Source organism: Vigna umbellata, chromosome 9 (assembly GCF_029865625.1).
Source record: "Vigna umbellata cultivar VRB3 chromosome 9, Vumbellata_1.0, whole genome shotgun sequence".
Lineage (NCBI taxonomy): Eukaryota > Viridiplantae > Streptophyta > Magnoliopsida > Fabales > Fabaceae > Vigna > Vigna umbellata.
This window is the reverse complement of record NC_142173.1, coordinates 50,141,004-50,168,995: the sequence shown is the minus strand read 5'-3', so window position 1 is coordinate 50,168,995 and position 27,992 is coordinate 50,141,004. Positions and strand designations below refer to the sequence as shown.

General features: G+C 31.4%; 2 protein-coding genes across 3 annotated transcripts; both read right to left on the bottom strand.

The window, feature by feature from the left end:
* Positions 1–6,184: 6,184 nt before the first annotated feature.
* Positions 6,185–12,631, bottom strand: LOC148193787 (E3 ubiquitin-protein ligase BIG BROTHER-like). 2 transcript variants are annotated; one of them, XM_088098049.1, is made up of 8 exons: positions 12,519–12,631; positions 12,062–12,259; positions 10,925–11,153; positions 10,490–10,527; positions 8,413–8,457; positions 7,557–7,684; positions 6,629–6,737; positions 6,185–6,463 (listed from the first exon to the last, which is right to left on the bottom strand). In XM_088098049.1, the coding sequence occupies exons 2-8, from the start codon at positions 12,200–12,202 to the stop codon at positions 6,413–6,415; spliced, it is 741 nt and encodes a 246-aa protein (XP_087954175.1). In that variant the 5' UTR covers positions 12,203–12,259; positions 12,519–12,631; the 3' UTR covers positions 6,185–6,412. The 2 variants fall into 2 exon arrangements, with proteins under 2 accessions (XP_087954175.1, XP_087954176.1); XM_088098050.1 differs by lacking the exon at positions 12,519–12,631 and adding an exon at positions 12,364–12,393.
* An 11,105-nt stretch (positions 12,632–23,736) lies between these two features.
* On the bottom strand, positions 23,737–26,020 carry LOC148193786 (ADP/ATP translocase 1, mitochondrial-like). Its single transcript, XM_088098876.1, has 4 exons — positions 25,843–26,020; positions 24,808–25,273; positions 24,353–24,724; positions 23,737–24,212 (listed from the first exon to the last, which is right to left on the bottom strand). The coding sequence occupies exons 2-4, from the start codon at positions 25,261–25,263 to the stop codon at positions 23,916–23,918; spliced, it is 1,125 nt and encodes a 374-aa protein (XP_087955002.1). The 5' UTR covers positions 25,264–25,273; positions 25,843–26,020; the 3' UTR covers positions 23,737–23,915.
* Between the last annotated feature and the right edge of the window lie 1,972 nt (positions 26,021–27,992).

Sequence of the window (27,992 nt, the reverse complement as noted above, 5' to 3'; positions counted from 1 at the left end):
AAAAATTATGTCATCTACATATATTTACACAAATAGAAGATCATTTCTAGCTTTTCTTGATAGAGTGTAGAATCAACTTTAACTCTTTAAAAGTTACTATTTAGTAGGAATTCACTTAACATTTCATAGGTGCTTGTTTTAGCCCATATAGACCTTTCTTTAACTTGAAGATGTGATCAGGAAATTCAAAGTCTTGGAATCCAGGAGGTTGTTCTACATACACCTCATCTTTAATAAATCCATTTACGAATGCACTTTTCACATCCATTTGAAACAGTTTGAAGTTCATCATTGATGTAATGGCAAGGAGAATTTTGATTGCTTCTAGTCTAACTATTGGTGCCTAAGTTTCATTATAATCAATTCCTTCTTCTTGGCTATATCCTTTTGCAATCAGTCTTGCCTTATTCTTTATGATAGCACCAAAATCATCCATTTTGTTTATAAACACCCATTTTGTTCCAATCACTTGATGAGCATGGTTCTTTGGTACAAGATCTCAAACATTGTCTCTCTTGAACTTATTTAATTCATCTTGCATAGCTAGGTACCAATTCTCATCCTATAAAGCTTCATTTACTGACTTTGGTTCCACTTGTGACAAAAAGGCAACATTCATGAGAATTGATTTAATTGTTTCCTTGTAGATACTTCTCTAGATATGTCTCCAATCACATTTTCCACTGACATATCTTTCAGAATTGTCCAGTCTTTGGGCAAATTGCTTAAGCAGTTGTTTTCACTACCATTTCGTTTCTGTTCAACCTGAACACTTTCCAATTCTTTTGTCAAATATGCACTTGTTTCATGTAAATCTATACTATTTCTTGGATGAAATGCATTAGTTATACCATCAATAAATTCACCAAAAACAACATGTACAGATTCCTCTACAAGTAGTGTATGTTTAGTATAGATTGTGTAAGCTTTACTAGTTAGTGAGTAGACACAAAATATACTTTCATGAATCTTAGAATCAAATTTTCCAAGATTACTCTTACCATTATTTAACACAAAGCATTTACAACCAAAATTTCTTAAATGAGATATGCTGAGCTTTTTTAAGTGTGACATATGAATTTGAGTCAATCTATTATGCCATGACGATGGTTTATCATTTTTAGTAAGCAAGCATACAATATAATCAAAAGATGTGTTTTCAAAGTTATGTAAATGTTTTGATATCTTATTTAAAATAATTAAAGAACTTTTCTTTTTACAATTAATCGCGACATATATTCTATAGTTTCTTAAAAAGTAAATTAAAATTATATATTATGATTGAGGTTGGAGATATCCTAAAATTGAAGTGTAAGGTTTTGTTAAGAAAATTCAACTCAATAGTATTATAAACTATTGTTAATTTTTAACTCCTCAAATATTATAGGTTTTTCAACATATCGAAATATAATTTCATAACTTGAAATTGAAATTTTTCAGTGGATTTACTCAAAGTCCACCATTGGAACAAACCCTAATTAGTTTCTTTGTGTTCAAGGATTTGGTTGTTTCAAAAACAGCATCGGCGCTGTCTGTAAGAATAAATAAAACATTTTCTTGGATCTTGCGCAAATTGTGGCTTCAGAACATGGATTTGTGTATTACAAGTAACATGCTAAACGACAAATTAACCCACAGATTTATTCCTCTTTTGCTCTAATTTAAGATAACAGTTAATTTATAAATACTTTTCCTCAATCCACCAAAACCATTTTCACTAAAACAAAGTTATCATAAAACTACAAAACTTAAAAACTGACACTGACGTAACACTGATCACAAAAAAAACAGTACTTTAAACACTTTTTCTATTAATCTCGAACACATCGAAAATACCTTCAAAATAAAATTAAAATTGCGATGTTTAATTAAACTACTTTATATTTAAATTTGAATTTAAAATATCTTAAAACCTGAAACGATTCATAATATGTGTTTAGAATGTAAATACATTTAAACATACAAACTCCATTTAATATATATATATATATATATATATATATATATATATATAATCAATAAAATACTATATGTAAAGTCTTCAGAAACCTCCTAATACTTTCTTTTATTTTAATTTATTCTGATAAACACAAAACATAAATATTATATGATAATTTTTCAGGAAATATTTATTTTAATTTTGTAAGTAACACACAGGCACACATAAGTATACAAATAAGAAATATTTATTTTGTTTTCTTGTAAAATACATGCAAGATTTTAATAACTTTATTTTTATTAAATTAAATTAGTAGAAATAATAATTTTATAAGCTTATTTCTCAAAATAAGTAATATTTATAATTTTATAACTTTTAATTTTTAAGTACAAACCTATTGAAAATATAGGTGATTTTCAAATATACTTAAGAGAAGAAACACAAATGAAGAAGTTATTTTTAGATGAATTCGAAGCAAATGAATAAATTATTTTTGGATAGACTTAAGAGAAAACACACAAGTTGCTTAGAAGAAATATACACATATGTTATACTATTGTTACTAGATTTTAGGAATTTAAGTCAATATGAGCTATATGAGCCAAATGCAGACCAACTCATGTTGGATTACTGCATAGTCTACCTCATATTGTGACCCCTAACAAAAAACTAACATAAGAAATTTTAACTTATTTAGGGCCATAGTTATTAAACTCGCAAGTTAATTCGCACATGTTTACGTTTTTACACACAACTTTCGAGTCTATGAAGCTCGAACACGTCTCATAAACTGTGTGTCTCGTGTCTGTGTATTGGACGTTAACACGCGTAAGATATTCATGACGGTTAAGTGTCCAATTTGAAAGACATTTTGTTTGTTTTTAACATGATTTTGACATGGTTCCAACATAATGTTATTAACCACAAATCCAATGATTTTCTAAAAAACCCATAAAATTGTAAACTTATTACACAAGTTTCTATTATTATTATAAAAATAAGGAACAAATATTATATTATTACTAATTTTCACTTTCTAGACATTGTTGTTAATATGTCAAAGAAGATAAAGTTGTTTTTTATGATGTCTAAAGCAAAGATTGATACAAATATGTGATAGTTAATATTAAGTCATGTTTGGTTGATAGAATACTTACTAAAGTATATTAGTTGCTTATTGAGTCTATAAATATTATAAACCAAGTTAGAATGCTCTTAAAATCAAATTAATCACAACATAATCAATTAATATTAGTTTTTGCATGAAAAAGATTCATTTCAAATTATATGTCTGTCATTGATTTGTATTAATTGATTAGCTTCTTAATCTAATCAGTTAAAACATAACACATTTACAAGTTTTCAAAGTTGATGAACATTAATCGATTTGTTATTTTGAAACCTTTACAATTATCAAAATATTAAATACCAACTCAGTTAATCAATTAAAATATAACATGTTTTTGTCATACACATGTTAATTGATAAAAGATATTTTGAAATCAGTTTTAAAGATTAAAAATATTCAAATTATTGAAAAACCAAGTCACTCCCTTTTTTTTGTTGGAAAATATTAGTTGTAACTTTTTTAACAAATATTATATAGATTAGATTCATTTTTGTGTTAGTAGATAGTACGTTCCATGTTATATCTATATCTAGGCTTCATAATTTTGAGTTAACTCAAAAGTAAAATCACTTTAAAATTCGTAGAATCGAAAGCAAATCAAGTAGACCAATTTAAAGGATAAATTGTTTAAACCGAAAATAACAATCATAATCATTTATATGTAAAACTTAAAAAAAAAAACAAAAAAAAAACTCATTGTAAATAAATTGGAGTCTCACCATGCAATCGTGCTAAGTGTCATAGGTCATTTTTTCTATTCCAAAAAGGTGGGTCTTTTTTTTGATAAGTTGTTGTATGATATCATTTTAGAAAAAAAAAAACTTAATATCACTTTTGGTCCCTATTTTCATTAGCTTTGTTCGATGTGAGATTCATTTTTTCTTCGAATGTTCAATGTAGTTCCTTATATCATAATTTATGTTCAATTTGGTCTTTTTGACTAACAACATTTAAATCGTTAACGGTTAATTAGTATTTTTTTTTCAGCACTCTTAGAATATTAAATTTTTCATTTCTCTCTTTTTTAGATTATATAATTTGAAAATTAAAAAATAATTTTTGATTATATAACCTGAAAACTAAAATTAATTTTTTAATTTATCAATCTTGAAGTGAAAAATGACTTTATAATCTAATTTATTAAAAGGTTTAATCCTTTACTACATCCCTATTTATGTACGAATTTCTCAATTGGGTCCTCGTTTTTTAAAGTGTATCAAAATGGTCCCTAATTTTGAAAATTGATATCAATTGAGTCCTTTCCGTTAAGTTGGCTGGACGGCGTTAAAAAAATTGATGAGTGGATGCTGAGATGACAAACGAGCGCTCGTCCACCACCGAACGAACGCTCGTCCAGCAGCGAACGAACGCTCGTCCACCAGAGAACGAACGCTCGTCGACCTCTTACTGTTGGACAACCGTTCGTTCCACACTGGACGACCGTTCATTCGGTGGTCAACGAGCGTTCGTTCGCTGATGGACGAGCGTTCGTTCGCTGGTGGACGAGCGCTCGTTCGTCATCTCAACATCCCACTCATCAATTTTTTTAACGCCGTCCAGCCAACTTAACGGAAAGGACTCAATTGATATCAATTTTCAAAATTAGGGACCATTTTGATACACTTTAAAAAACGAGGACCCAATTGAGAAATTCGTACATAAATAGGGATGTAGTAAAGGATTAAACCTTATTAAAAAAAACAAATTACAAGATCTGAAAATTTATTTTTTATTTTTATTTTGTGCAATTTAAAAATTAAAAATGATTTTAAATCATACAATTTAAAAGTCAAAAGTAACTTTTAAGTTGTATAATTTAAAAAAAATTATTAATCTCTAAACTCTCAAAAAAGTAATTTTGAAGTAATAAATTTCACAATGCTAAAAGAAAAATAATTTCTGAAAGGTGAAAGTTCTTTTCTAAGAAAAACATGACTCTTAAATTGTATAATTCAAAAGTTAAAAATTACTTATAAATGATAAGATCCGAAAGTTTTTCAAATTATGTAATCTAAAAACCTTTTAGTTCGTATCATGTGAAAATTATTTTTGACTTCTTACAAAATCGAAAGGGTAAAACAGAAATTTTCATATTCATGGGAGTGTAAGAAAAAAAAATGGAGGTTTAAAGTGAAGGAAGATCACTTACAATAACAAGGTAACTTGAATCAAAGACATTTAAAGACTATCTGGTTTAACAAATAACCTTATTCTATGTCTTGTCCTAAGTAATGCAACTACTATTTATGTGAATAATCACGAGTCAAATTTCTTTGATGATTATTTTGATGATGTAGTATCTCTCCTGAATATTAAAAAATACTGATGATTTTTAATATATTTTGAAACATCAAAGTATATTAATGTACTTTTAAAACATAACAAAAGAATAACAAATTCAGAAACTTTGATGGGGTGCATGAAGAAAATTGATGGGGGTGCATGAAGAAAATTGATGGGGGTGCAGGAAGACACTGCCTTTAGGTTTTGGTTAAATGCAGTTACTCTGTGACTGACCCTCATTTATGTGAAAAAATTGAGCATGTAGAAAGTAATGTATTAGTCAGTGTACATTCATCTTCAACACAATCTAAATGCCATTAATAAGGGGACCAGGGGCATTAATTGAAAACTGTCATTTTGTGTGTTTATTATCTATTCTTTTTATCATCAATGCCGACATGGGTTCCACAGATAAAGATAGTCAAGTACCATGTACAATTATTAAATTCCTCTTACATTTAGATTTTTTTCATTTGCAAACGATTTAAATGTATAATGAAAAATAGTCTTAGTATTTGATGAATAAAAGAAAAATTAAGGCTGAAAAATGTGTTTGGAAAAATGTTTTCTAGATTATTGTTTATTTGCATTCGGATACCATGTAATAAAGAGTATAATTACCAAAAATTAGGTCAATTACAAGCCTTAAAAAACCTTCTAAACATAAATGGGGATGATTGTCTACCACATCCTATGGAGCATTCCACACATGTATTTCATTTTTCAATTCCATTATGCATGCTCATGAGATTTCTTATTCCCAAATCCCAACACAGCTTGATGAATGACTAGGGAAGCAGATTTTTCAATCCTAAATACCAAAGAAAGGGACATAAAGCTTAAAAGAGAATATATTGAATACACACAAAATCACACCTTAAACACAAGATGAGTCTCCATTAGGTTGTTCTAGTAAACAAAACATATATTGAGAGCTGCCATAGTTCTTCATATTACACCTACCTACGTGTAAGAAATGAAAACATTGAAAGAGAGACAGAGAGAGTTGGATGAGAAGCAAAAATTAATGGACAAAAAGGATCCCTTTTGCCATCTTGATGCTAATGCGTTGATTCCTCGCCAAAAACCTCAGTGTTGCACACAGGACATTTCTGAAAAACAAAGTCAAATGGGAACAACAAATGGTAAAGACACAGGATTCAAGTGAAATCGAGAAGAACAATGCAATTAGAAATGTGTGTTCCTTGTATTAAATGGTAAAGACATAGGATTCAAGTGAACTTGAGAAGAACAAATGCATTTTAAAAAGTGTGTACCTTGTTAATGCTAAGCCACTTGGTGATGCATTCACTATGATACAAATGGCTGCATGGCAATTTCATTTGCTGGTCTCCTCTTCTGTATGTCATCTGACAAATTACACACCTATTTTCAAAGCAATTTCACTGTCAGTATATCTTGAAAGTAGAAAATAAAGCTGGAGACTGAAACAAGGAAAAGGTGAGATAGATATCATAAAGAAATGTGATACACAATGTTCTGTGTCAATCTCTCTTCATCACATCATTTAGTAAATTTCAAACTTTTTCTCAGTTGTAAAAATTTTTATGCAAGTTTTTACAGATATGATTTCTCTATCATAAATCTGACAGGCAGAAGTCCTAGGAACCAGAAAAAGAAAATAATAATAATAATAATAAAATAAAATCAAACTTCTATGAATCAATGTAGTCCTACGTAGAAAACTAGAGAAAAATGAATCAAATTCTCTGGGAATCGAATTTGAAGTAGGGAACTCAAGTCATTGTAATTAAGACTATCGAAACAGTGCAATACGAAATAACGCATCATTATATTTCCACGCGTATAGGGGAAGGGAGGAAATCAACCCAGAATAAAAAATGGACAAGTTCAATTGAATTTTCTTCTCTATTCCCCGGTTGTTGACTTCGACGATGATGAAAACAAGGGAAGTTACAAAATTGATAAATCTAAAATTAATAAATGCTACAGGCATGAAGCATAGATTGATTTTTAAGCTTCACTTGTCCTATATATTTTTCAATAGATTGACTTTGGTAAGATTAAAGATTGCAATCAAGCATTATAATTTTCATCCCTCTTCCACATAACATTCACCTCATTTTCCTCAACAATATAATATAGTGTTTGACGCTCATTCAACTTTTTATTATCCATATTTTCATCTATTTTATAAAAATGGTTGAAGAACCAGGAGTTTACCTTTTCCCAGAATTTTTTCTTTTGAATAAGCTACCAAATTTGTACTTCGAGGTTGGAAGCATATCAATAAGTTCTTGTGAAAGACCACGGCTCTGAGTCCCAACTGCCTCTCCCAAATCCAGTAGTTCCTGTCACTCACAAAATATCATCGGCTATTGATTCATATGATCTCTAATTCAAATTATATTCAACATACCAATAAAATTGAAAGCTCAAAATATTGAAATACAAATTAGCCCGAGTTAGAGTTAAACCACCGTGCCTTTTTTCAATCATCAAAATTTATTAGACATATACGAAATGGATTCTTTCTATAATGCCAAAGTCCAAAATCTTAAAGGCAACACATTGTTCTATCTTAATAATTATTCAAATAAAAATTGATAGAATATAAAAGCACCATTTCTGTTTGGTTGACGTTCTTTGGACCTATTTTATTCATGTGCTTTACCTTGAGTTGGTTCTTGGCATGGTACTATGAAGGCTTCTATGATGACTAGGTGTATTGGTGACCTGTGTCTAAATGGCTTGTGTAGTGGACTGGGGTGTATTTATATTCACTGGTGTTCACAAAACAACTTGAACTTTTGAGAGAGTTGGCTCATGTAGAAATAATATTGAACATTTAGAAATTTAAGAAAATCCCTAATTTGCTAAACATATTAGAGAATGTAGAAAGTATGTTAACTTTGGATGCTTACCCGACAGACTCAGCATGAATTAATTGAATATGATGTTTAGTAGAACAAAACTAATATAATAAACAATGATTTAAAAGACGAAAAACAATATTCTAAAAGTAAGAAACTACATGCATACATCAGCATTTACACGTAAAACATTTAATGTGCCACACCTCATAAGTCATATTATCAGGATCAATGTTGTCTTGCCATATGACCTGCACAAATACACCAAGGATTATAAGGCTTCAGAGGATAAATTTTTAAGCTGGTTCTGATTATCAAGTTACAAGTTGGAAACAACATAGAGAAGGGTTAACTACTTTTTGACATTAAGCAACTGAAATGCAGAGAGATCTCAACTCATGTTTTTTCAAGTCTTCGTTTTAAATAATATAATTCCCACTCTGATCAAGCTTATAAGAGAACAGTTATACACGGAAGCACATGAAATCAATTTAGAGGATTCAAATAACATCTTTGTGAATTGAATTCTGACACAAACATTGAGCTCCAGCGTGAGAGGTACAAAACCCCTGCTTTTGTAGAAGAACGGAGTACAGAAGAAACAACAAATCTAGTCATGTTTTGTTTATGTTTTACTCATTCCCAATTAGTGATTCCCAAATGTTAATGGTTAGTTAAAGTATAATATAAATAATTAGTTATAACAATCGGTTAGTTACTTATATCAACTAAGACTTCTACCATTTCCTACTGACATCTAAACGCTAATAGGTTCGTTATTGTCTTCATATTTTCCGTACAACTTTTTTGTTTGTTTTTGGATTGGTAACATTCCCATCACTCAGTTTACTCATCAAAGAAACGTTTATTTGGGGACAATTCTTGCTATGATAAAACTGTAGATGGTTTATATGATATAGAAAACATCAGTTCATATGAAAACCGTTTTGGAAGAAAATGAAGTCTAAAAACCAACATATGTAAACTACATTGTTGGCAACAATACAAATACTATTTGATTAAAAGTGTCATCAATCGGTAAATATACCCAGAAAAGGAAGATGAGATAGGAGGCAAAGGTCCACAGGACATGATAATAACAAATAAATGATGTTTAATTTCAAAACTCCTTTTTAGTTTCTAGACGACATAAGAAAAAATTATTCAAATATCAGATACATGTTACTATCAATCGTTGCCTATTGCCAATATCATTCCCTCCTTGGGCATCATCAGTACATAAGTATCAGATAAGTACAAAAAGTACCACAGCATTGGGTATGCACATGATACGGCATGTGAAGGAAATGGAAGCATTGGTGCTTTGCATTAAGCAGATCATATGCTGTTTGGGAAAATCTATAAAAATATTGTTTTGCCACTTTTGTAAATGATGTTAGGACCCAAAAGAAATCACGGACACAATGGGCGGAATTGTTCATCTTGTCTCATTGGCCTAGGGTCTGGAAAGTTTAGATGAGGGAAAATGGTTAAGTAGGAAACTGGCAGAGAATGGCTAGCAGTTGCATTATAAAGATATAACTCTGACATTCCAAAGAACCTAGTCTAATAAGCTGAAAAGACATAGTTTAAACAAGTTTGGTAAAATTTATGGTTAAATTGCAAATCACCCTGTATAACTGTGACTGTTGTGCAACTGGCAGTGTTTACAACTTTGGTTTGTTGCTAACCCCGTAAAGCTTTCAACTTTATAATAAATAAGCCCCTGTTATTAATTCCTAAAATTAAACACAAGGATTACTAGACATAAAGTAAAGTTTAGGCAAACTATTTGCTAAAATAAAAATTAGAGGGTTTGTCTGTCACATTAAGAGCTCAGTGCATAGTGTAATCCATGTAGTCGACCTCATGACCTACGGAAATAAGGTTATTGTTGTTTGTCACACATTGAAAGTATATGCAGACTATTTGCCAAAGTTTAAACTACAGGGATATAATGTTGAAAGTTTAAACAAATTAATTGCAAAAACTGAAATCATGGACTATTTTGGCCAAGAGGCCAGAGTTAAATTGAGTAATATTCATTTTGATCAACATTAACTGATAAAAGTGTTAAAAGTATCCAAAAAAGTGTGCAGTAGATAGATCACAATTTATCATTAAAGTATGCCATGTACACCAAACTATCATTGAAATAATGTCTCCCAAATTTCAAGCATAGGGGACCCAGTGTTCCTACCAGTACAAATGATTGAATATTAAACCAACATTCAAATAGGTAAGGTCTAAAATTGTGGCTCGGTTAATAAGAAAGCTGCCTACCTGGCTACTACTATTGGACTCAAGATGATTTGGACTGCCTGCAAAAGAAATTTGAAAGAGTTAATATATCATACTATGATTCACATAGATTTCCCAAATAATGAAAAAAAAAAGTTTCAATTTAACTCAGAAGTGAGGGAAACAAAAGTAATAAGCTTCACTTAAAAGGTTAGCATGATTAACACTGTTTGCGAAAGAAATCCAAATAATGAAGACGCTACCACAAAATTTTCATGTTTTTTTCTGAATAGTTGCAATTTAAAATAGTAATTCCAATAACGAGTTTCATCCAACCCGACAGCCCCTCCCCCCCCCCTAACTTGATTATAGCATAGACCTAAAAGTGATAAAAATACAGCAACCAAATTGCAGAAACCAACAACTTGGCCACAGGCCTTTGCTTACAGTAAAAGAAAATAAAATTTTCTCACTAACATTCTTCAGGGATGGTCTGCATGCTAGTGACTCCATCTCTTCTAGGCGGAGAATCTGTTGTAGCTTGTTCCACAGCAGTAATTGTCGAAGGGTATTCCCACTCAGTCCTGTCAATCTCCATTCTCGGCAAATGACCATTTACCTCATAAGAACTATAGTAAGATGTACTACCAGGGCCAGACAATCCAAACTTATAGGGATTCATGTTCATTGACCAGTAGACACTTTCCTGGACAGAACATAAGATTATATAGTTATGTTCACAAACCAAAACAGAATCTTAGTAAAATATGAGTTAATAAAACAAAACAAAAGAGAATATTTTCGGCAAAATTCAACGCATTCACATATGACAACAACTTAAAATTTAGTATTTAAATGGGTCAAAAGGGAGACACACATGTACACGACACAGCTACTTGGAAATGCAGCATTACCTATCCCCTTTGCAATTCAACAAAAAGAAAAGTACCCATCATTCTCACATTATTTCTTGTACTTGACCATCCAACTCCCATTATTTAAAAATGAAAAAAGAAATCCATGATTTCATGTCAAACATAGTGAATGCTATTAAGTATCTAACTGTGGAGTAGCAGCTGTAATGATAGCAGCAAAAGAACTGAAATTTCTGCTTTTACTCCCAATATTTTCAGTAAAATTCAATTTAGATTTAAACTCAATAAACACTAACAACAACCCACATTTGCAATCCCTGGATGGATAGCATGATTCAAAACCATTAAATCATCCAGTAACACTGAAACAACATAAAAACAAGAATAAGGGGTATATCACAAGTTTATGGTCCCCAAAATACCTTGAAATTCGATTTTGGTCGCTGTAAAAACATAATACATTCTTAATCCCAAAAGTTTAACAGAATCACAAGTTTTTAGTCCTGATATGCATGGCTTAAAAAACAGGTCAGTGAGCACAGTTTCAGCGACAAGGTCAAGTTTTGTGGGACTCTGTGTTGCGACCAATTGGAGCCACATTTAACCACAATTTCCAACAATGTCAAGGATCGCGAGGAAACCACACAACTTCACCCACAAAAAAAAAGTACAAAAGCTGAATTTTGCCATATTTGGCCCAAAATTTAAAACAAAAATAAAAACAAGAAGAAAGAAAAACCTGATCAGGCATTGAACCAGCAAAGGCATAATTGACGGGCACATGAGAGAATCCTTGAAAGAAATCCACAAAGTTTTCATTCACAGCATAAGGAAAACCTGCGTCTACATAATGCAACCCCATTTGTCTACCGTCATTCATTTTGTACTTCCAAGAAGAATAGAACACCCCACTCTACACTATACCCTTCAACAACAACTGCAAAAAAAAAAACAGAAAGAAAAAGCACATTACACTTCACCAAACACGGCCTTCAGCAGCAAATTCTTAAAGGGAACTACATCGAGAATCACAGCGACAACCTTCGAATCCGACCGAAAACAAGGTTTGTTTGGCCTGAATTTCACTCAAAAAAATTGAAAAAAAAATGCTTGTAAAAGTTTGGTGTGTGAGGTGAGATTGAGTGTGTGTTTCTGGAGAAACAAAGAGAACAAGAGAAGATGGAGAGTTGAATTACCTTCTTCACATTCAGAATGGTTGGAGGAGTGAGAGAGAGAGTGTGTGTGTGTGTGTGAGAGAGAGAGAGAGGGGGGGTTTCTATGCTCTGTAGGAAATGGAAATGCAATGTGGTTCTCCTCCTTTTGTAGCCATTTTCTTTGGGATTGATTTGGGAGAAAGTTGAAAAATGTAATTAAATTTTTATTTTCTTGTAATAATATTATTATACTAACTAATTATCATTAATTTCATCTACAATCTTCTCACATTTCATCAATAGGTTAACAAGTAAAAAAAAGAAGAAACTAAAAATAAAGAACACAACAATATTTTGTTTTGTTCTCTTTTGCACAAGAAATATGTTGTTTCATTTTTTTTTTCTTAAAACATAATTTTGATACTAAAAAAATGTCAATATTATAATTTATTAAAAATTACCAAAATGTGAATGTAACTAAAAAAACACAAAAAGTGTTCCACAAAATTAAGTGATGATAGAACTGATTTTACAAAATTATGTAAGTATAACAAACTTCACTTACTAATAAGAAGCATTAAAAAAATATAGAAAGAAACGTGTTACTAACCATTTTTATTAGAAATTATTACAAGAAAAATATTCCCTTTAAGTTTGTTAGACTCAATTATTTTACTAAAATATCAATATAAACATAAAAGAGTGGTAGTTTAATAAAAGTTAGTTAACTAGAATTATAATAAAAATATTTTTTAAAGTATTTTTCATAAAAAAAATAAAAGAAAACAAGTGGATAATAATTTTCTCAAATGGTCAATTTTTGTCAAAAAATTAACGACTCGGTAATGACCGATGCTTCCGTTCGAATGGGAACCAATCCATTTGCCATTTGCGGTAATGAAATATTGAAATACCTAACACTCTTTAATTCATAAATTATAATTAAAATAAATTTAAATTATTTTTTATAAGTCATTAAAAGAAAACATATGGATAATGAATTTTTTAATGTTCAATTTTATTTATTTTTTCAAAAATTAACTACTCGTATCAGCAGATGATGCTTCGGGTGAATTTAGAACCAATAGGATTTGCAAGTATAAAGCAATATAATTTTCATTTAATTTTATATCTAATAATATTATATGTTATCCACCCAAAAATAAAATAAAAACCATTATCAATGTTCATATATGTTTTTTTGTCAAAATTTTAAAAAAATAATAATTGGTGATTCATATAATATAATTCATGACGTTGGCACATGTTTTACTATTTTAGTACTAAAAAATAATTTAAAGTTTTTTTCCTCTAAACTTAAAGTTTTACTTTTTAGTTAGTTTAATTAAATATTTATCCATATTTTTCATGTGACTAATAAAATATTATTTTGTTAAATTGTTAATGTTAATAAACCTAAATCAGATGAATGGGTTAAAGACAAATTTTACTATTTTTGAAAATTTTAATAAGTTCAAAATGAATTTTTCAACATTTTAAAGATTTTAACAGATAACACATAAAGAAAATAAAACAAGACACACAAAATTTTATACTAGTTGGAGTTTACATCTAGTCTTCTTCTAAACAATCTAAGTTAGAAGAAAATCTACTATAAGAATGTTGAGATTACATAATTACAAGATCTCTTATGTAATCTAAATGTCTAATCAAATAAGAATAACTTTTATGGTGATGCTACACACACTTACTTAAGAACCTTGCTATAAAACAAGTATACAAGGGTAATAAGAATTTAAAGAAAAGTAAAGAAACGAATACACCTCTAGTGCAGATTTTATGCAAGAAACTAGAAACTGTCACTCCTTAGCTACTTTCACTCATGCTTGTATGCTTGTAATATTGATTTCACCCAATTACATTCTTTCTCTCCAAGAATGCTTGAAGGTTGTTTTTTCTCCACAAATGAATGTTCTAACAATGTATTTTGTACTTTGGAAAAGAAACCAAACCCATTTATATACAAAAACATGTCTATTATAGTTTTAATCGATCATGTATGTAACCTAATTGATTGAAACAAAGAGCTTCTCTTAACTTGCATATCAAAAGATTTAATAATTAGTTAAGAACCTATTTCTACAATACATGTATTTTAACATATTCAACAATTAGTTAATTTCATCAAAACATTGAAAGATCATCAAAAACAATTTAACCATATTTTGAGCATCATCAAAAATATTTTCCTACTCAAATTAGCTCCCCTTATAAACAATTAACTAGGCCATGCATAAAAAGTATTATTTGTTTCTACTGCAATCAACTAGGTCATGCATCAAATTCATGCTATTATAAGAAATTTAGTGTTCCTAAAGGAAAATTAAAATGGGTTCCTAAGGAACCACTGAACTCCCCTAACATAAAAGGACTCAAATTTAGTTAGGTACCTACCACTTCTCTCTAATATGTGTTGTAGGCTAATCTGGAAGGCAAGAAGTCTATGTAGTACTTAGATAGTGATTGTTTAAGGCACATGGATGGAGATGCAAGCAAATTCAGGAAAATATCTTACAAAATCAGTGGACATGTTACATACGGTGACGATAACAAAGGTGAAATCCTAGGTACTGGAAAGGTAAGAACTCCATCAAATTTTGAAATTGAAAATGTGTTGTTAATGGAAGGCCTAAAGCACAATCTGTTAAATATCATCCAACTATGTGATTGATAATGTTGAATTTTACCTATATTTCTTTTATGAATAAGTAAACAAAATCAACTCTTTCTTAGCTTTCCACCTTCTTTATGCCTCATTTTATTGTGTTTCTAAGTAGTTACATCTTGAGTTGTATTGATTTAATTTCATCACTAATCCCCACTTTTTACTTGGAGATCACCCACATGAAGCTACGCGCCAATCCAAAGAATCAAAGAACCACAGAAGCAAGAAGAAGTGTGAAAAGAAGAACATTGAACATAAGTGTTGTGGCTGGGGTGCAACTGGCGTGCAGCTGAGCCCCATTCATCTCGACTTGCTGTCGTTGGGGTGCAGCTGGAGTGCAGCTGAGCGCCTGCTCTCTGGACTGCTGCCGTTGGGGTGCAGCTGAGCGGTCTGTTACTGGAATGCTGCCACTGGGGTGCAGCTGAGCGGTGGCGACGCTGATGTGGCAAATTTGGTCTATTTAGGGCTGAAACTCGAAGGACTTTGTATCTTTTTCTACCCAGACGCGTTTTCTTTCATTTGGAGCACTTGGAGGTGAGCTAGGAGCTGTGGGAACAGTTCATCTTCTTCCTTGGGTCTTCTTTGTTCTTCCATTTTCATCCTTGTTGTAAGCTCAAGCTCTCCATTTTCATTGTTGTTGGGGTATTGATGCAACCACCAAACTCTTGTGTATTGCTACTGATTTGAATGTATTTGATGCTTCTTTCATGATTACTAGTATTTTGTTCCTTCTCTTAAAGCTTGTTGTGACATTACTATCCATGGCATGATTTTAGGGTTTGCTTGATGTTGGGAAATATTGTGTGAACCTAGAACTGGAACAAATTACCCAAAGAGAATTGTATCTAGGGATAGAACTTGAACTTTTGGTTGTCTTAGGTCTCAAGTCTTAAAGCGGATTAACTTGTTAGGTTTTCCAAGGAATTGAAGCTTAATAAGGAAGTCTAGGCTCTCTCTACCAAGGGATTGAGTTTGAGTAATTTAGAAGATTGACATTAGTAAGTAAATGAAGAAGGTGTAAATTTGCATGCATCAGAGTGAAGTAGGTGAAATCATACCCCAACAATATCAATTCATATCACTTCTAATCTTATTTGTTTCCAAGTGTTTGAGATCAAAGATCGCTTTTACTATTTACGTTTCATCGTTACTTTAATTGCATAAAAACCCAAATTATGGAATCATTCTTTATTTAAAGTAGTTAGAAATCATACGATTGTTTGGTGACACGAGTCTCTTGGGAAACGATATCCGGTCTTACCGGTTTTATTACTTGAACGATTCGGTACACTTGCCGAAATTTCCTTAACAGTGATAAAGGCTTAAAAGTTACCTTTAAAGTAAACCACTACTTAATATGTTGTGCATCCTCTTATAAGTTTGTTTTCAATGTCAAATAGTATCAAAACATTTACATGGTTAACTTTGAAAACAAATCTTTTGATTTTATTGTATGCTTGCTTTCTGTTGGTTGCAAAACCAACGACAAGTGCACCAATCACAACGTAGCAAGTGATAAATGTCGTTCTCTCCCAAGGGACTTGTGCAACATATGATAATTCTCCCTTTCATAACTCAATTAGACATCAAAGTGCACAAAACAACACAATAAACTCTTTTTGGTATTTTATCAAACAGTTGGTGTGCAAGGAATTTAACATAGTGTATTTACAATTTGTCAAGACTAGAATTCATCCATTTCATTCTCATGCATTCACAAACATCTCAATTCCATCCAATAGGTATTCAATTTTAATTTTAGGTTCAAATCATATTTCTCAATACATCAAGAACCACAATTCATGCATGGGCGATCAATCCTAAGCAAGCATTAAGCATAGAAATTGAATACTAACATGAATTGGAAAATCATATATCATTAACATCACAAAATACATAAGAATTCCATCTTTTACAACTAATCTCAACAAATAGGAAAAGCCCTCATTGGTGGAGAACATAGGGTTCTACAAAATTGAAGAGCTGGGAAGAAATTGGAACCAGAGAGAAAATGCACAACCTTTCCCAAGGTTCTTGGCAGCTACTCCATGCTCCATTTGCACCTCCAATTCGCAGTTCCATCTCCAATTCGTGACACATCTTCTTCCTCAACCCAAAAGGAGCAAAATCACCATTGATGAAGCTTGAAGACCCAAGGAGGAGTGAGAGAGCTTCCCAACACCCCAAACAGCCTCCAAGGGCCTCTCCCAATCTCTCTAGGTGAAGAATGAAGTGTAGGCGGAGAATAATTCCCAAAAGATCAAGAGACTCATGTTTAAATAACCCAATTTGACAAATTAGCATCGTCACCACTCAAGCGGTAGCCCAGCGGCAGGATTCCAGAGAGCAGAGCGCTCAACTGCAGCCCAGCGACAACAATTTTGACAACATTCTAAAATTCAAGTTCTTGTGCGATTCTAAAGTTGTCCAACATGGGTATTTGCTTCTAATTGATCTTTTATTGTCCCAAAACATGCTCCCTTGAGTTCTTGCTTGTTTTCCTCCACTAGAATTGCTTCCTATTCATTTATTTCACACACTAAACAAAGAGATTAGAGGTAAAAACAAATATATACTAACTAAAACACAAGAAAACTAGAAAACACACTAAACTTGAGGATAAAACAAGGTAAAAGCTATGAAGGAGTTGATTTATTCACAAAATATGCACACAAAAATGTGTAAAATCAACCGTTATCACTTGCTAAAAATGATGAACCATGATTGTGGCATAAGAGATTAATATTCATGTCACACTTAAATAAACTAGTCTCTAAGAATCTTTTAAAGGATTACCTGAAATTAAGTATGAACAATATAGACTTTGTGATGCATGCCAAAAAGAAAACTAAGTAAAAACATTATTTAAGTCAAAACAATATATGTCCACCACAAAGGCTCTGGAATTAATACATATGGATTTGTTTGGCCCATCTAGAAAAGAAGTATAGGAGGAAATTACTATGCATTAGTACTTGTTGATAAATTCTCTAGATTCACTTGGACTTTCTTTATTTCATCTAAACGTGATACCCTAAAGGTTTTTAAGAAGTTTGCAATTGTTATTCAAAATGAAAAAGACTTAAAAATCAAGTTAAGTAGGAGTGATCATGGAGTGAGTTCCAAAATAAAACTTTAAAATATTTTGTAAAAACTATGACATTTCTCATAACTTTTTAACTCCTAGAATATCACAACAAAATGGTGTTGTAGAAAGGAAAAAAAAATCATTGAAAGAGTTAGCAAGGACCATGCTGAATGAGAATTCACTACCCAAATATTTTTGGGCTGATGCAGTAAGTATTGCATGGTATATGCTAAATAGAACTCTTATAAGACTTATTTTGAAACTTACACCCTAAGAGCTATTCAAAGGTAGAAAACCTAACATATCTCATTTAAGAATTTTTGGTTGCAAATGCTTTGTGTTAAACAAAGGCAAAAGTAATCTTGGAAAATTTGATTCTAAGGTTGATGAAGCTATATTTCTTGGCTACTCACTAACTAGAAAAACTTACAAAATCTATAATAAACGTACATTAATTGTAGAAGAATTTTTACATGTTGATTTTGATGAAATTTATTGATAGCATAACTAATACATCTTCTCCAAGAAATAATATAGATTTACTTGAAATAAGTGTAGATTGAACAAAAGAATTGGAAGGTGCTTAGGTAGAATATAAACCAAATGATGCTAAAAATACCTGCTCAAGCAATTTGCCCAAAGACTGGATAATACCGAAAGATATGTTAGTGGAAAATGTGATAGGAGACTTATCTAGAGGGGTATCTACAAGGAAACAACTGAATTAGTTTTGGATGAATGTTGCCTTTGTGTCACAAGTGGAACCAAAGTCAGTAAATAAAGCTTTAAAAGATGAGAATTAGTACCTAGCTATGCAAGATGAATTAAATCAGTTCAAGAGGAACAATGTTTGGGAGCTTTTACTAAGAAATCATGTTCATCAAGTAATTGGAACAAAATGGGTGTTTAGAAGCAAAATGGATAATTCTTGTGCTATTATAAAGAATAAGGCAATACTGGTTTCAAAAGAATATAACCAAGACTAGAGAATTAACTATGATGAAACTTATGCACAAGTAGCTAGACTATAAGCAATCATAATTCTTCTAGACATTTCATCAATGTTGAACTTCAAGTTGTTTCAAATTGATGTGAAAAGTGTCTTCTTGAATGCATTTATTAAAGAAGAGGTGTATGCAGAACAACCTCCTGGATTCCAAGAATTTGAATTTCCTAATCGCATCTTCAAGCTAGAGAAAGCTCTATACGAGTTAAAGTAAGCACCTAGATCATGGTATGAAAGGTTAAGCGAATTCCTACTAAATGGTAACTTTCAAAGAGGAAGTGTTTGAAATGTCCTTGATAGGAAAACTTAACTTCTTTATTAGGCTACAAGTGAAACAGAGAATAACGTGCATTTTCATCCATCAATCAAAATATTGCACTGAGTAAAGAAGTTCAAGATGGACAACAATAAAGAATCCTCAACTCCCATGGCTACAAATGGCTATTTAGATAAAGATAAGGCTGGTATAAGGGTGTAGACCAAACAATGTATAGAGGTATGATTGGCTTGCTACTTTATCTAACTGTCAATCGTCCGAATATAATGCATAGTGTATGTGTTTGTGCAAGATTTCAATCATGTCCAAAAGAGTCACACGTTACTGTTGTAAAAAAGATAATGAAGTATCTAAAAGCAACTAAAACACTGGGTTTATGGTATCCAAGGAGTGCAAATATATCACTTGTGAGGTATAATGATTTATATTTTGGGGTATAGTGATTCATATTAGCGGCACATGTCACTTACTAGGTTGTTCCTTATCTCATGACACTCAAAGAAACAAGCTTGTGTAGCATTGTCCACTAAAGAAGTTGAGTACATTGCAACTGGTAGTTGTGCTCAATCAATATTGATAAAATTCCAATTGGAAGACTATGGTGTCTACCTAGATCAAATACCTCTTATGTGTGACAACACTAGTGCTATAAACCTAACTAGAAATCCTATTCTTCACTCCAAGACTAAGCATATAGAGATCGTGCACCACTTCATAAAGGATCATTTTTCAAAAAGAGAGTGTAAAATTGAATACATTGATATCATTCACCAATTAGCAGATATCATTACTAAACCACTTCCTAAGGATAAAGTCTACACTATTAGAAATGAATTAGGCATCTTAGATGTTGCATGTTCATCCGAATAAAGTAGAAATTACATTGCTCTACTTATATTAACTAATTCTGTAATCGATTAATACTACTAAGATCATTCATAATAATTTACAAAGTTGTTCTCTATTTTAATCTATTAGACCACTTATCTAATCGATTAATACACCTTATACACTCAATTGTATTTATTCTTCTCCGTTGTAATCGATTACATCATTTGGTTAATTGATTATGCACATCCCTACCTTTCTCTGCACCAATCATCACTACCATGACATCCTCATCCTCCAAACCCAAGAGATTCAAACGCACTGCTAAGAAAACAAGGGTTGTTGGCCTTGTTTTTTTGCAGAATTACTAATTGCAGTAACAGCTGCATCCCAACTTTCCGAAAGAGATGATAATAATATTAATGCTTTCAACTCATCCTTAAAAGTTATTTGTACTGATGAGTAACCGAGTTACCTTCACCCATTTTTAGGTTGATAAGTCTGCGAATCAAATACACTTTATTGGTTGCAAAGGCCTTCTCATACATATTTGACAACGCGTGCATCAAATCTGCAGTTGTTTTCTCGTTCATGATGTTGAACACAACATTCTTGGCTAATGTCAGCCGAATCACACCAAGGGTTTGTCGATATAACAACTCCCAATTTGACTGCTCCATGTCATCTAACTTCTCCCATCTTAAAGCTAGATACAACTTCTTTTTGTAAAGGTAGACATATGTCTGCATCTTCTAGAACCTGAAGTCACTACCATTGAATTACCCAATCTTCACCTTCCCTTCTTCCATTTCCATTGCTCCTGTTGTTTTTGAAAAAAGCTCCCATGACTTCTCCAAACCATGCTTCCCAAGAAAAAAGAAAAATCAACCTTTTCTGATGTGGAAGATCAGACAAAGCTGCAACCACAGAGCATATTAAGAAATTGGCTCTTAATACCATTTGTTAGAAACAAGACAATAAAAGAGGAAAGAGAGAAATAAAGGAGACAATAATTTAACATGGTTTAGCGTAAATGCTTACGTCCAAGACTAAACTAGGAAGTATATTTATTTTGATTTGTCTCTCAAGCTTTATAGAGGGTTACTTATATAGCTAAATAGAGAACAACATGTTATAGTATCAAGTGATGTGAGACTAAATTAAGCTCCACAATACTAATAGGGTGAGTAACTATGCTCAATTAACATTAGAAGATATTTATTTGATTCATGTGTTAAAGGAACAAATCCAAACTGATTAGGCTGAACTTAAAAAAATATTGCCCAAAAAATATTCAAGTCTTTACTAAATTTTTAAAATGATATTGCGTAGAATTAAAGACTAAAAAAAACGTATTTTAAGAAAAATATTATCTCAATTTAAAAGACAAAAAAACATACTTATGTCCAGATAATAAAGAAGAATCAGATATTAATTCAACTGCAAATAAACTCAGGTTAAAATTGGATGAAATTGAATTAATTTATGAGAAAATAATGAGAGAATTTAAGAGATAAGTTGATTCAGAGGGTAAAGTTAACCATTGAATCAAACATTGAAATCTGGGTTATGGTGAAAGGAAAAGATGAATTGAAGTTGGAAATGGCACACAAAAAAATATATATATGTGCCCACCAAATTTTACAACATTAAAGATTGTTGGAACTGGAGATGATATAAAAAAAATGGTGATCACCACATCCTATCCTATGATGATCAAGAATTTAACAAAAGGTAATAAAGTAGTAAAATTTAAACTTAAAAAAAATTATAAACTAAGATAAAAAAGAAAATGGTAATATGAATGTTAAGGAAAACACAACTCAATGTGTTGAGTTATTGTATGTTTTCTAAATTTGTTCCTATTCATAAAAGAAAAAAAATTATGTATAATAAGTGAGAAGCAACACCATGCAAGAAAAGATGAAAAATCTGCAGAAGCAGAATTCATCAGAGACAAATGTGTCTGCTGCAAACGACACTACAGTGTGTGCCACATACAGCTGTTTTTTCAGCATTCAAATTCTGAATTTCTGAAACCATACAATCCCTTTTGTAGACCTAAACAGGGTTCACCTCCCAAAACCAACGACTTTAATAAATAAAAAAGCTAAATTTATTATGACAATGCATAAGGTACCTCTAATCACAGAGCATGTCTCGTTCAATTTCCTTTTTCTCTTGGAATTCAATTAATACTAACAGTGAATGTTCAGTTCTGTCAATTTTTATTATCTGTGTTTGAAAATTTGTATTAATGTTTTTCTTTCTATCAAAAACTTTTAGTTTGTTACCATGTTAAATAGTTTGACAAAAGGAACGTAATTTTTTTAGTAAAATCTTTATTTTTATTCAGAAAGGTTAGCTTTCTTCCTCTTTCAAAAAACAATTGTGAAAATTTTATCTAAAATTAATTTTTTTTGGTATTATTTTATATGATTATTTTCATATTATCATGGGTAATATTATTTTTAAATTGAATATAGATGTTTGTTCTAACTTTATTTGCTCTTGGGTCCACAGATTGGTTGGAACATCGGGAAGCTCATTGAGTCAAACGAAGAAGATAGGGACAAGTGTACCTAAATTAAATAGAAAAAGACAAAGTGGTGTAAAAGAAAAAAAAAACAAGTTACATATGCGATGAAAATTCAATTAAAACGATAAAGAGATAGAAATCTCAAAGAAAACTAAAAAAAAAAAGGAGTACTAAAGAACATATACTGAAAAAAATATATTTTACTTTCAAATTCATCTTATAAATCTCTTCAAAATAGCTAAATATCATATATATATCGAATTTCCATGTATAAAGTAGTACAACAATCAAGAAAAATGCAGGATAAACTATGTTTTTATTACTCAAAATAATCAAAAACTAGTTTTGATTCCTTCAACATTTTTGTGTTGTCATTTTTAAATTTTTTTTAAATTTAACTTATATTCCCTATGGTGGTTTTGTTTCTGTTCCCAATCCTCTAAAGAAATTCATCAGATTTTGTTTTCAAAAATTTGATTTGGTTAACTTATTCACACTAAATTTACATAGATTTTTCTTAATCACCATGACATATCTCAAACGACTAATTTCTTTTATAATGAAGGAAATATGATTTATCTACTGTAAAACGAATACAAGATATAGCAATTAACTTAAAAGTTGCACTTAAAGTGATTCTGTAACTGACCCTTTGCATGAACAACCATATTCAGTGTTCATGAAATTGCTTTTTTAAGTAATATTTTGTAGTGTGTTAGCTTTGGGGTTGGAACATAGAATAAGAGTTTATTGTACAAAATTTGAAAAGCAACAACATTCAAACAAACAAAGAGATTAAATTCAACACAGTAAATGCAGAGATAAAAGTAACTCTCTGAAACAAAACATTTAGCAGTATTTCATGAAATTAAAAGTGACAGTGTCACTCAGATAAATAACAAAGAAAACAATAATATCAAACTTTGATCAAAATTTAAACAGGACAAAATTGCATTGAGCAAATCATAAACTCAATGATTTTCATGATCATCTAATCTAAGTCACTGGTGGAAAATTAAGCTCCACCAGAGCCATACTTCTTGCCAAAGACTATGACCTGCAACTTGTCATAACCAGCCAGCACACCAGCACCGGCAACAGCACGAAGAATGTTGGCACCAGCTCCCTTAAACAATGACTTTGCACCCTCATTCTGAAGGATCTGTGTGAACGCATGCATGGAGCTCTTGTACTTCACAGCTTCACCAGATGTCATCATCATTCTTCTTCTCACAGTATCAATTGGGTATGAAGCTAAACCAGCACCATTCGTGATCAACCATCCAAGAGCAAAGCTAGCGAAAAAGCTATCCTGCAAACCCAACAAAATCACAGTCGCATGTTATACATACTTGGACAAAAACAAACATTTGACAATGTTATACTAAAAAAACAAACTACATTCGACCTTAAACACGACTAGACTTAGAAGAAATAAGCATGGAATAATACCTGTAAAGAGCCGGTTAAGAGAACTGGTTTGAGGGAATCATACATTCCAAAGTAGAGGCCACGATACACGATGATTCCAACACAGGAAATGTTGAAGCCACGGTAAAGACCGGCAACACCATCAGAAGCTAATGTCTTCCTGTAGACATCAACAAGGCCATTGAATTGCCTTTCTCCACCCTTCTTTGCAGCCTTGGAATCATTAGCCAGACGGGTACGAGCGTAGTCAAGGGAGTAGACAAAGAAAAGGGAAGAGGCACCGGCAGCACCTCCTGAGGCCAAGTTGCCAGCAAACCATTTCCAGTAACCATCCTTGTCCTTCTTGAAGTTGAAAAGCCTCTTGAAGTAGTCCTTGAATGCAAAGTTCAGTGCCTGGTACAATCAAACAATGAATGATCATTCATCTCATATACTGTTATACTGCATAATGAATTTGCTAACTTTGAAATACTTACCTGAGTAGGGAAATAACGGATGACATTTGCAGTGTTACCTCTCCAAAGGGAACCAAAACCCTCTTCATTCATTGTCCTCTTAAAACAGTCACCGATACCTTTGTAGGGCTCAGAGAGTCTACCGGCTTTGATCATCTCATCCTGGTTCTGGATCAAGAGCTTGACGCGTTCGATGGGGGCAGCAGCAGTTTTGGAGACGGCAGCAGAAACTCCACCCATGAGAAAGTCAATGAGGAAGTTTCCCTTCTCAGCAGGAGAAGCAACAAACAGAGGTGAGGCTGCAACAGCAGAGAAATCAATTGCACCTCTGCATGCTGGCATCACTGGATACTGAAATGCTGCATTGGAGTAATTCTGGAAAGATCGCCTCTGGTGGTACAGTGGAAGGCCAGTTCGAAGATGTAGCTGACTTGCAACCTTCTCCATCACTCTAGGATGCTGAACCTGATCAACCATGATGTTTTTCCTGAACAATGCAACCAAAGTTCGTCATGTAAAACCAAACACGTTTTAAAAATCCAACCATCAAATCTTAATGAATCTGTAATATAATCTTAATGATAGACAGTAAATTCAATCACAAATCTTAATCACAGTATGACAATTAAACTTCAAAAATATAATCTTAGGCTGAAATCTAAGATGTTTTACCCCTTGCTCTGCTTATAAAGGGCAAACAATAATCAAACAATGTCTCATGTCCCATGTCCAGGTAAATTTCTAGACTGACAACAGAAACATGAGAAGAAGAAAACATAAACAATGAAAATATTGACAACCTTTTAACTCCAAAAGTTAAAATTTTTGCAAAATGCAAGGGAGAAAACACGATCAAACATTAAAATTACATCGTGCAAAGAATTAAAATATGAAATATAACCGATTAAAATATCAAAAATTGAGGCATTTCATTAGAGCTGATTCAATTTCTAATATTTGAATATAAATGCAAATATGATTATTATTATCTCAATGACATTTCCATCATCAACCCTTTCCTTTCTTAGAAATTATTAAAAATAAATAAAAACTTACTGATAGAGAGAAATTAAGGTTGAAAAAGTAACCCCAGAGGAAACTTGTTACGAAAGCGTGAGACAGAAGAGAAGGAAGATTACGAGAAGCTTGAGACAGAAAAGAGGGAAGAGTGAGGTGAAAGGATGGGAAAGATTAGGTTTAAAAGGAGTGTGAGTGGCTGTGCGAGTTTGTTGGAGAGGAGAAGACTCTCTAAAAATGGAATGAAACAAAGAGTTTGTTTATGAATACGTAGTTATAGGAGTAGGAGAGTGAATCACGAAGCAGTAGGAGAATGGGATGAAAACTGACCGAGTAATTTGATTTTTCTTAATTTTTATATTATTTTAAAAACCGTTATATTTGATTAATTAGATTATTTTTTATTATACTTGAAATAAATAATTAGTAATAGGTATATTTTAAAATATTATTCGTATAAAAATGTAATGTAAATATTATAATGGATTTAAATTACAATATTATTTTGGTATAAAGTTTATTTAATTAAATAGTAAGTAATTCGATTATTTTGTAATTTAAGTTTTAATGGAATTTAAAAAACGTATATTATTTATAAATTTTCTTTTGATAAAAAAATGAGTCTATAATTATCCTTTTTTTCATTTTTACTTATCATTTTATTTAAATTTAACTAAGTTTTTAAATAATCATTTTTTAAAATTTAACTATTTTTCTAAATTATATAAATAAAAACAATATATTAAATAAATAAAAATCATTTACAAAATAAATAAAAATTATCTATAATTAAATTGTAAAAATTATTTATATGTCTTTTTATGATTATAATTTTATTATGGTAAACATATATATTTTCACTTATAATAATAAAATAAACAAACATATTATTTATATATATATATATATATATATATATAAAAAGAATATAAATTAAATTGGTTCATAGAAATTTATTCTATATATTGACATGTATTATGAGATTTATCTCTAACACATCTTAATATTTTTAATTTTGTATTACATGTCTTTATTGTGAGTTTGTTATTATCATATGAATGATACATTCAAAGTGGTTAGATATGATGAAATCCATATTATCATTGTGATCCTAAAATATTTAGATAAAGTGAATTTTAATAATGGAGAAAAATTCTTTTCATCTTTAAGAATTATGAATTTACAACACTAATCAAAGTTTTTAAAAATAAATCAAAATATATATGCGAAAACTAGATTTTATATATTTTATAAGTAAGTATATATATATATATATATATATATATATATATATATATATATATATATATATATATATATATATATATATATATATATATATATATATATCAGGTTTGCTACGCCTGTTTTTCAGTTTGTACATTTTAACAATGTGTACTGGGTTTTAGTAGACAAAAATATCCTTATATATCATGGATTCTAAGTTTTAAGGTTAAGGGTATTTTAATAATTTTCATTCTCAAAACTAAAAAAAAGAAACCCCCAAACCCCTTACTCACCTCCCTCGTTCCTCTCAACCATTTCTTTTTCATCTCTCTCACTCCAACCTTTTCTCTGTCATCCTTACTGTAGCCCCAATTGAAAAAATCAGAACGCTAAAGATGCAACCAGTTCGTGTTGAAGATAGTCGCACCAAGTACTACAAGAGGAAAGTCATCAGATTGGTGAAAGTGGTCTGGGACGAGAAGACTGACGACACTACATGGGAAGTGGAGGATGCCATGAGGGACTTGTATCCCCATCTATTTCCGGGTAAGTCTAATTTTCGAGGACGAAAATTTTTGTAGTTGGAGGGAATGTCAGACCTCATTAAAAACGCACCCAAAACCCCTCTGAACGGACGCCAGGTGTCAAGCAGCGAGGATCCGAAAATCAGATAGTGGAATGCAGGTGTCAGCAGATGAGCGGACGTTCATTTTAAGCAAAACTGAGTTTTTGAAAATTTACGTCACACTCTCTCTGCATGCACCTTCTTCTCCAAAACTCTGATCTTTCATTTCTCCTTCTTCTCTCTAAAAAGCTCTCCCTTCTCTCTACCAAAACTCACCATTTCCCTACTCCGATTTCCATTCAGGCACCGTAGAAGCACTCCCGGCGTTCAGAGCTTCAGTTTGAACCGAACAGTTTCGAGTTCTGAACTGGTAAGTTCTTCTTGTCCTTAGCCATTC

Bases quoted from the DNA above. Each gene is read 5' to 3' on its own strand.
- LOC148193786 (XM_088098876.1), bottom strand. From the start codon at position 25,263: ATGGTTGATCAGGTTCAGCATCCTAGAGTGATGGAGAAGGTTGCAAGT. The intron at 24,725-24,807 runs GTAAGTATTTCA...TGATTGTACCAG, and splicing joins TCCGTTATTTCCCTACTCAG to GCACTGAACTTTGCATTCAA. The intron at 24,213-24,352 runs GTATTATTCCAT...TTGGGTTTGCAG, and splicing joins TCTTAACCGGCTCTTTACAG to GATAGCTTTTTCGCTAGCTT.
- LOC148193787 (XM_088098049.1), bottom strand. From the start codon at position 12,202: ATGAATGACGGTAGACAAATGGGGTTGCATTATGTAGACGCAGGTTTT. The intron at 11,154-12,061 runs GTTTTTCTTTCT...TGTTCTGTCCAG, and splicing joins CTGGTTCAATGCCTGATCAG to GAAAGTGTCTACTGGTCAAT. The intron at 6,738-7,556 runs GTAAACTCCTGG...CTTTGAAAATAG, and splicing joins AGAAAAAATTCTGGGAAAAG to GTGTGTAATTTGTCAGATGA.